This window comes from Anarrhichthys ocellatus, unplaced genomic scaffold (genome assembly GCF_004355925.1).
Source record: "Anarrhichthys ocellatus isolate YVR2014 unplaced genomic scaffold, GSC_Weel_1.0 scaffold41, whole genome shotgun sequence".
Taxonomy (NCBI): Eukaryota; Metazoa; Chordata; class Actinopteri; order Perciformes; family Anarhichadidae; genus Anarrhichthys; species Anarrhichthys ocellatus.
The window spans coordinates 3,137,957-3,148,700 of NW_022280071.1; the positions used below are offsets into that span (position 1 = coordinate 3,137,957).

Below are 10,744 nucleotides of genomic sequence, written 5' to 3' on the forward strand. Positions count from 1 at the left end.
CACACACACACACACACACACACACACACACACACACACACACACACTTGTTACCATGGGGCAACAGAGCTTTCTCCACACACCAACCTGCACACCCACACACCATACGTACAATAGGCTGATACATAAAGTGACATCTACAGCTACTGTACAGAAGACCACAACTGATACGTTCAGTTTAAACTGTGCCCAGGGACATTTGACATCCTGTCAAAGGTTTGCACAGCTTTCACCGTATCAACAAATGGTGAAGCAGTTAAGTTGCCGTCTATGGCTCAGCATTAAGCTGCTCTCTGCTCAGCCAGCCAGCATGCTGACTGAACAGCAGGGGAGAAAACACAATTCCTCCCATGGGTCAGTGAAGTCAGGGCAGCAGCACACTGCACACACCCCAGGCCTGAAGTAAAGCTTTACCAGGCAGCAGATGAGCTGGAGACATCAGTGCTACAGGAAAACAGTAGAAGAAGAGGTTGTCACAATTGACCAACTTGTTAGAAAAATTGATTGTCACCAACTGACATTAATTTTCATGATTTAATCAACCGGTTCTCTCTCTCAACTCGTCAAAATACCGAACCTCGTGCGACGAGGAAGCCTTTAGCACTCAGCCAATCGAATATGTGTATTCTGAAATGCATCGTGAGTCGAGTGAGATTTACACACAGACGGGAGAGAGAACAGTGGGTGAATTAAGTGAGTCGGAGAAGCAATTTCACACGGCGTGCTCTAAAAAGAGAAAAGTGGACTGCGAAAACACAGCTTTTAACAAAGAATGGACGGACTCTTATTTGTTCATTTTTCCTGCTGGTGCTACAAAACCACTCTGTCTCATATGTTCAGATACCGTGGCCATTAATAAAAGCACCAAAGTGAAACGCCATTATGAGACCAAACATGACTCTTCTTGAATATAGATAAGTATATGGCACTAAATAGCGCAAGTTAGATATTGTTGTAATGTTCTGGACCTTTGTACGAGGAGATCTGCTCAATCTGGATCTTTTGGAATTTGAATTGAATACCCCTGCTTTAGAAACTGTATGAGACGCACCAGGCTTTCAGCTAACTCCAATGTATACCCATCCATGTCATTATTAGACAGTCAGAGCATCTGACGTGGTATAAAGAGCGGAAAGTCCACTTAGGGCGGATGGGAGGTCAGGTTGGACCGGTTAGCAGGATAGTCAGAGCGGCGGCCATTTGTACGTGTACCGTTGCTGTTTGGGACCGTTGATGCACGCTAGCTTCCGTAGCCCTATTTTTAGGCCTCTGCTCGAAAATTGCATACCCATACTAAAAAGAGTGTATTTCTGCAACTACAAGTTCTATTTAAATGATTTTGATGTTATAATAAAGGTAACACTTGTGAGATTTGTTCAGATGTGTAAATATCAGTGTATATGTTACTGGTTAAGAGTAAATGAAGATGGCACACAGCTCAAATTGAAAGGTTTCAGGTTTGCCTGAAAAAAAAGCAATTCTATTGTTATTATTTCTTTGGAATGATGCAGCTGCAGGTCTAAATCTCTCCCAAATCATAGCACATTATGTGATCAGTCTCTGTGCAAAGTCCGACTTTCATAAAGTGAAGCAGAACAAAATTAGAGAGATTTTAGTACAGAGAGGTCAGGCGAGGTCACCCAAATGGTCATTTTGGAACCAGCTGTTCCATTCCAATTTTCTATACTATATAACTATATATTTCACTTGTTTTATCACTAATAGTCACTAATAGTGTTCAATCTATCCAAATACAGCAGTTTGGCTTCATTTTGAGAGCCAGAATCCTCTCTAAGCCCTGTTTGTGTCTGTGATCCATGGAGTTTTCTCGTCTCACTCCAGTTCCCCATGTGTCCATGCAGACGTAAGTCAGCAGCCCATTGGTCGAATGAAGTGATTCAAACCTCTATCGTTGCGTCAGAGCCTATACAATTGAGCTGGGGTAACGTGGGAAAGATTGACTGCATCGTTAGCCAGTCAGAATCAAAACCGCGCTGTCTCTCGTGAAGCGTAAAATCCGATACGCCGAAAGTAAAATCCCTACCCCCAGCTCGCCCGGGCTCAAATTCAACCCCTGTCCTTGCGGAAACAGAATTATGACAAACAGGACACGAAAACAGTGAAAAGGTGAGGTGCATTTCTGATTATTATCGCTAAAGCGGTTTGTGGTTCTGGTGCTTGTTGGCTCATATGTCTGTAATGGTTTCACGGAGAGATATATTGAAGATATCTCCGTAATCTGTGTTGAATTCTCTTGCTTTCTGGTATCTCGGTTTTCCGTGTTAGCTTCTAGCTTTGTCTTGGTAGCTACAACCGGAGCGTAGTCGGCTCCCTCATGGTGAAATATGAATGATAATTTGGTCATTCTTTTAGTTGGTTGTTTTAGTTGTGTAGAATTGTGTTTGGAGTGTGTAAAAATGGCTTACATGATGTTGTAGCCCAGAATTTTTTCTTTAACTTTGTGTGTAACATCATTATATTAGTTCCTGAAAAGTGCATTGTACGACACTCTGTACGCTAAACTTTCTCGATGGAACCCCAAATGGTCCGCGGTCGAGTTAAACAGACTTATGGCAAGTCCCGGACTCACTGAGGTGAGGTTTTGCAGTAACAAGTAGTACGAGAAGTGGAGTTGTAACGTTACGAAGCGTTGCTGCTCTAGAGAAGTACAGGCTACTTAGCTAACTAGCCAGTCATCCGTCTCCCCAGCTAGCTGCGACAACACTATACGGCTCCAAAGACGTCAACATAACAACTAACAACAATCGCCCTTTTCATTTGTACTTTGTACAGTTCAGTTATACTCCTATTTTATTCTTAGGTTTAAACAAACTCACCCAGGCCACCGCTGTTTGTGTCCCCTGTGAAATTAAGTCAACATTGAGGTTTTACCCTAGTTTTGTTACTTAACTTCTTTACTTAATTAACACCAGTTACACAACAAGCATAGTTACGGGAGGTAAAAAAACAATGATTTTAACCAAAGCAACGATCTCTTCCTAAACCTAACCACAGAGATTTATTTTGCAGCCCTTCCAATCGTAACTTCATCGGTTTGATCCCCGGCTCCTTCACTCCATTTCAATGTGTCCTTGAGCAAGACAAGGCTGTGCCATCGGCGTATGAATGGGGTGTGAATGTGATAGTCCTGATGGTAGTACTTTGAGTGGTCGGAAGACCGGAAAGGCTATACAAATACAACAGTTAGTTACGTTGGAAGTTTACTTTGAAAAGAGACTGTATGTATGTCGCGAGTGGAAACTGTACGTTTCCTGTGAACACAGAAGTTTATTTTGAAATGGCACTATACATGTAACGATCGTAAACTGACACAGCATCCCTGACATGTCCAAAACCGATGCTAGAAGGGAACCTATAGCTCGCTATAGTTTGAAGCGTAGGGTCACTGACCAAGCATCGGTATTTGACAAGTTGGGAGGGAGAATGAGTTGCAACACTTGCTCCAAATACTGGAGGTCCTGATTCAGGACTATAGAGTGGATAAGCGTGTGATATGATGTGCATCTGATGATATTCACATGTTGGCAACATCAGCACCATTTCCTGCCACCCCCTCATCGGTTCTCTGTCCTCTTGTGTGTGGTTTATGTCGTTCTCCACACTTGGTTGTACCAAAAGCGTCCAATAGATTCCCCTGATGAGGAACCTTCCTCGTGGCTCCTGCTCGTGGGCTTATAGTTCCTGAATATATACAGTACCGTGGGAGCGTTTGCCAGATCTTCCTATGTTGCCTGGTGTTCTAGTCATCTGTTACCTGCCTGTCTCTTTCGTGAAACAAGAACTCAAGCTAGCAGATTATTAGCCAACATTAGCTGACACTTTCCATTAAAGTTAATGCTGACTGAGTACATTATTTACTCTTCTCTTGTCTTTTAATGTACCGTCAAACAAAGCTTCCATCATGGCCAGCCACTTACAGTCGTTTTTACAATAACCATATGTAGCATGATGGTAGCCAATGTCAGTAAAGACTCGCTCACTGACGGGGATGAATGATCTAAGCCTGTCCATCATCTACTGGAGTAGCCTAATGTCTCGTATGGAATAAAAAAAACAATGTGTGTGTGTTTGTAGAAACACACCAACACAACTGACACCTACAACACAGCAAATGTGTCTCTTTCAAAAAGAGAAATCACACACAAGATGCAATCTGCACACACAAGGTCACCACACATGAAGAGAAATCTTCCTTTTCCATTTTCACAGCTGAAGCAGAGAAAGAGACCCCCAATAATGAGAAAACATGAATAATTGAGTTAGTGAAAGCATTCCCAGGAGAGAGAGAGAGAGAGAGAGAGAGAGAGAGAGAGAGAGAGAGAGAGAGAGAGAGATCAGCATTGGGAACAACCCAGGGAACACCACTACCGAAATGAATGTGCCTATTCTCACGTACACACACACACACACACACACACACACACACACACACACACACACACTTAACTGAGCACGACTACATGGAGCAAGAGAATGCAAAGATAAAGATGGCTACCATTATTACTACAGCATCTGATGAATGAAAACAACACAGCAATGGAGAGAGAGAGAGAGAGAGAGAGAGAGAGAGAGAGAGGATAGCTAGATAGATAGATAGATGGATAGATAGATGATAGATGGATAGATGGATAGATAGATATATGGATAGATAGATGATAGATGGATAGATGGGTAGATAGATGGATGGATAGATGGACAGATGGATGGATAGATGGATAGATGGATGGATAAATGGATGGATAGATGGATAGATAGATGGATAGATGGATGGATAAATGGATGGATAGATGGATAGATGGATAGATAGATGGATAGATGGATGGATAAATGGATGGATAGATGGATAGATGGATAGATGGATGGATAAATGGATAAATGGATGGATAGATAGATAGATAGATGGATAAATGGATGGACAGATGGATAGATAGATGGAAAGATGGATGGATAGATGGATGGATAGATAGATGGATAAATGGATGGATAGATGGATAGATGGATAGATGGATGGATAAATGGATGGATAGATGGATAGATGGATAGATGGATGGATAGATGGATAGATGGATGGATAGATGGATAGATGGATAGATGGATGGATAGATGGATAGATGGATGGATTGATAGATAGATAGATAGATGGATAGATGGATGATGGATAGATAGATGGATAGATGGATGATGGATAGATAGAGGGATAGATGATGGATATATAGATGATGCATAGATAGATGGATAGATGATGGATAGATGATGGATAGATGGATAGAAGGATAGATGGATATATGATAGATGGATAGATAGAAGGATAGATGGATCGATAGAAGGATAGATGTATAGATAGATAGTAGATGGATAGATGGATGGATAGATAGATGGATAGATGCTAGATGATAGATGGATAGATAGATAGTAGATGGATAGATGGATGGATAGATAGACGGATGGATAGAAGGATAGATGGATAGATGCTAGATGATAGATGATAGATGATAGATGGATAGATAGATGGATAGATAGATAGATGGATAGGTAGATAGATAGATGGATAGAAGGATGGATAGATGGATAGGTAAATAGATAGATGGATAGATAGATAGATGGATAGATAGATAGATAGATGGATAGATGGAATGTGGATATTTTGCTGCATCAACCTAAGGAACCCAATCATATGAGCAGTATACCCTTAATCCCTCCCCTCTCCTCCTCTGTTTACTCCTCTTTTTTCAACCGTGTTGTTTTCTCCATTTCCATCTTTTTCTCCTCTGGGATCCATCTGTAGTCGTGCAGTTAGCTTCCTACTTCACCTTCCCTCTATCCTTCATCCATCTCTCCCATCATCCTGCTGTATTTTGGTTGACCGTGTAAAGCATATTCATATGTGCATCTATTTTTGATCGTATGTACAAATACAAATGTTGTGTAATTCCTGCTTGCTTACTCAAATTGCATCTGTGTGTGTGTGTGTGTGTGTGTGTGTGTGTGTGTGTGTGTGTGTGTATGCCCATTGGTGAGTGTTTATGGGTATGTATGTGTGTGTGTCTTACCTGAGGCCTGGAGGAGGGGGGCTGTGTGTGTGTGCGTCGTGGCCGTGGACGGGAGGCGGTGTAATGCCTTAGAATCTGTCCCTGGGTGGGTAGAGGCTCCATGGGAGAAGTGGGGGATCCAGAGCTGGGGAGGGGGACCGGGCTGGGGCCGCAGCCGGGGAAGGGAGTCTGTCGTCTGGGTGAGCCGCCGCGGCCGGCAGCCTCCTCCTCTGCAGCTCGAGCGGAGACGGAGTACAGGAGGGGGAGACCGGGAGGAGGAATGAACGATACTCCTCTCGCTCCTGATATTGCTGCTGCAGCATCCGCTACCGCCACCTCCCCCTCCCTCCGCCTCCTCCCCCTCAGACCCGGGGGGGAGGGAGAAGGGGAGGGGCTCGAAAACCTGACTGACAGCGGGGTTGCTGTCGGCAACCGTGAGAGGAAACACCTTCCTCCTCCTTCCTCTTCAGCACCTCCTCCACTCTCTCTCTCTGCTCCTCTGGTCTGCTGCTCCCAGTCTGCATCCAGGAGGCCTGAGAGTGAAGCAGTGTGACTGATGAGAGGAGAGACACTAGGAGGAAGGATGGAGGGAGGAAGGGAGGGAGGGAGGGAAAGATGGGGAATCCAGCCCATGCTTTTTGAAATGCACTGTATGTATGTGTATCTAGGGCAGGCAGAGCTGTATGGGTAAGACATTGGGGGAATGGAGGGACATGAAAATGGGAAAAAGGAGAAGGAGGGGGTGTCAATAGACTAGGATGGAGGGGGAGGAGAGACTAAGCAAGGAAAGAGGGGGGGTACACAAGGGGGCAGTGCAGAGTGAAGAGAGAAGTGATCAGTTAAGCATAGACATGCAGAGAAGAAGCAGAGCAGCAGATGATGCTGCAGTCACACAGATAAGGTAGAATATGATAGTTAATAAACCTACAGTGGTATGTATCGTTCAGCCACAAGGTCTGAATACCTGGGCCTTTGAAATACAAATTGATGGCTACACTTTTAGAAATAAAAGATTCGTTTTTTAGAAAATATTGCCCTTATTCTTTTTATGACAGAAAACACAAAATGATGGTGAGCAATTGATTATTTGATGTATCATTTTGTTTTATTGAAGCTATCCTCCGATCAAACAAAAGGAGCGTGGTGTGGGGGTTGTGAATCCCTCATCATCCCCTCCTCCATCTTCTCCCCATCTCATCTCTCCCAGGGTGGAAGTCACTGGTGTGAAAGTAAACAGGCCATGCTCCAGTTAGCCAAACAGTGCTGTGTGTCTGCCACAGAGCGGTTCAGCACAGCACACATGAGGAGTACAAGGGGAAGAATGAGACGCCCAATAGGAGGTTAACACTCACACCGGAGCTCAGACAGCGTCCCTGATGGCTGTAGTAGCTGAACACATTTAAATATGTGGCTGTTGTGCCATCACATTACTGGCATAACAAAGGGGTTCCCAACCTTTAGAAACTTAAGGCCCACTTCTGATTTCTAAAAGATTTGTGAGGAATTCCCAAATAAATGAGAAAAAAACATGACAAAAAAAGGGAAAAATAAACTGGTCTGTACATCCAATATGAATAATGTAATGTAACCGCTTAACTTTGTGTCGCTACGTTGTTTGATAGCAAACTGTCTGTCTTGTGGTGATAATCAAACAGGTCTGGTTATTGGAATTATACATTTTACTTCTTTATTTATGTGAATTCTTGAGCACACTTAGATTGTATATTACCAACAACATACTGCTTAAATGTAATCTATCTGGCAGTACCTCCGAGGTCTACTAGATGGGGCTCTGAGGCTTCATTAAATGTGTTCCTGGTTCTGGTTCCTTCCCTCCAGCGGGTCCAGCAGCACAGTGTCAATGTTAGCTTCCAGCGGAGCAGAGGGGCGGAGCCTCTGCTGCTGGCCACAGAGCTGGTGGCCAGCTGGTGAACCTGGACTCCGTAAATCGCTGCTTCTGATTTTGCAGGGAATCGGACTCGATGAAAGGCATTTATAATAACTACTATATATACAAATAGGTCAATAGGTCGTATAGAGGCATCAGTATTGAATCAAGACCGTTCACACTCAAAGGTTTCTTGTAGTAACTTGAAATAAAAACTGATGGAAAAGATTTTTAGGGTTCAAGTTTGTTCAGTTTATATACGCTCATGGTCCGACGTGGTTTTGATTTTATGACACCATGACTTTTCGTTAGCGCCACACTTTGGAAACCTTTAGCATCTTTAGCTCCTTGTGGGATGCAAAGCTGTCATTTTGTTGCCTCCCTTGGACATCCTACTTCCAGCTGGGGACATAGTGGAGCATTCAGCAGCTAAAAGACAGATGTGTCTCAATTTGTTGGTGGAGACCAAAAGCAGAGCTAAACAGAGAATGATTATTGGACTATTTCTGGCTCCCTTTGAAATGTTATTGTTAAATTCTGTGTTCTGATAATTTGTGCACACAAATGATTCATTTAAGAACAAGAATATAGCAATTCCAGAGCACACAGTCCTGTGTACACATGTGTTTCCTTTTCCTCCTCACACCTTGCACCCACACATGCAAATATCTTCAACGAGAGGGGGAGACATGGAGAGACATCAATGAATCACACAGTAACAGGGCTTTATCTTACTCTTAATCGAAGGGGCCGGCCTCAGGCTCTTGGAGTGGAAACTATTTCTCCAAAATGCCGGAGTGTACTGATGATGAGAGAGTAACAGAGGAAGAAGAAGAGAAAAGGTAAATGAGTGAGTGAATAACAGAATGAATGGACGGATAGATGGGTGTGCGTCTCTCACATCATCAGTCGGGAAGTCGCCGTCGACCAGTCGAAGCTCTGGGATGTTGATGTTCAGAGCAGTGCATGAACTTTCTATTATAAGGCAATCCTACACAGCAGATATAGAAAGCATCAACAGTAATGGGTGCTACATATCACATATATTCACACAGTGTATGGACAGAAATAATATGTGAAGAGGTTTTCTAATAACATGCAAGGTAACATTAATACTAGAGTTATAATAATACCAATAGGTGTGTTCAAGGGAAGTTAACAGCAGGACAGTTGAGGAGAAACTCTCAAATGAGAAGAATCGTTGGATTCATTGTAAGCTGCTGTTTCACTGTGCTAAGCTAGGCTAAATACTATGTCCTGGACTCCTCTTTGTGCTGGATGCACAGAGATGAGACTGATATTAATAAAGCTTTCCTTCAATTGTCTGTAATACAAAAAGGGTTCCTTACCATTCACACTGTTGACCAACTGAGGTCAGAAGAAGTTATAGATAAATTCAAAGTCATTAAAGAAAATACTGGTCATAAACTATCAGAATATAGTCTACATGTTTCCATAATAAATATAAAATGGATGGAGTATATAGGAATCAGCATAATATTCACACAATACACACACATTTACCATTTTGTCCTGTGCCACCGTCAGATCCTGTAGAATCTGTTCAATGATGCTTTCAGCCAGAGAGACACTCAATGTCTGTCTCAGTTCACTGGACAGGACGACAAGTGAGAACAAACGCACACGTGTGACTGCAGCAGAGTGAAGACTATAGAAATGAATCAACCAGTTATTTACAGTAATAAAGATGTAAGATTGGTTGTAATGGCTGAACTAACTTAAAACCTGTCCGTGTCTTACTTCACCAATGTTTATATGAACTGTGGGTGAACAACAGAAAAGCATGGTTAGATTTATAGATCAGTGTGATATGGGGACAAATGGTGTGTTCTCACCCACTTTGTCACAAATACGTTTGATGGCATGTACTTGAAAACATTTAGCGCATTCCAAACATATTTAGAGCGGTCCGATATGTCAGACACACAGAGAGATGCAATGACTGTGCCAAAGGTTGTTGGTCAAGAAATAGCACCACGGCTAACTGCTGCTGGACTGTTTTTACATTTTAATCATTTTTATAGCTGGTTCTGATCAAACAGAATAAACACAGATCCTTGTACACTGTAATGAAATGAAAATGTCTAAAGGTGTTGTAGTGGACGGCATTATATTATCCAGTGTTAGTGATGTTTTTGTTCTTTCTCTGTAAATGAGGTGCTATAAATATAGAGTATAATCACTAATTATTCAGGGTAAATGGGGTTCATTAAACAAACTAAAATGACACTGTCGTACATAAAAGTAATTACCGCAGTCTGCTGATGATGATCGCCCCTGTGTTCTCCAACATTGTGCTTCTCAGGAATGTGTGTGTCTGTCTGCTTCTCTTGGACACACACTCTGACAGATGCTCGACCACACTGGACCGCTGGACCACCCGTGGACACATTGCCTCCACACCCCTCATCAGGTCTTGAGCCAACTCCTGGAAAAAAACACACAGACTGGAGACGTGAGCACAGCCGAGACCGAGCATCTTCAAGACAAGGCGGAGACTGCCAAAAAATCGTCCTCAGACCAAGCTGGAACTGGGATCTAACTGGCAACCATTGAGAAGTGTGTCATTCTGTTATTTTAGAGATTAGCTCAGAACTATACTTTGGATATTGAAAGTGCTGAATTCGAAATTCAGAGCAATAATATAGGCATGGATGGATCACTCAACCGGCCTATTGGGCACAGGTAAGACACTTAAAGAGACCAGAAAGAAACACAAAATGACCACAAAGAGACACAAAACAACTACAAAGAGACACAAAACAAATACAAAGAGACACAAAAC

The 10,744-nt window shown here is 42.8% G+C and overlaps 1 protein-coding gene across 1 annotated transcript in view; it reads right to left on the bottom strand.

Moving 5' to 3' along the window:
* LOC116394800 (mucin-5AC-like) overlaps nucleotides 1-10,744 on the bottom strand; it is a 61,037-nt gene that overhangs the window by 20,399 nt on the left and 29,894 nt on the right. Inside the window, exons 23-27 of the mRNA XM_031868118.1 lie at nucleotides 10,212-10,387; nucleotides 9,463-9,550; nucleotides 8,840-8,929; nucleotides 8,674-8,740; nucleotides 6,072-6,583 (exon numbers count right to left, since the gene is read on the bottom strand). Coding sequence (XP_031723978.1) covers nucleotides 6,072-6,583; nucleotides 8,674-8,740; nucleotides 8,840-8,929; nucleotides 9,463-9,550; nucleotides 10,212-10,387 — 933 coding nt within the window. The remainder of the gene's footprint in view (nucleotides 1-6,071; nucleotides 6,584-8,673; nucleotides 8,741-8,839; nucleotides 8,930-9,462; nucleotides 9,551-10,211; nucleotides 10,388-10,744) is intronic.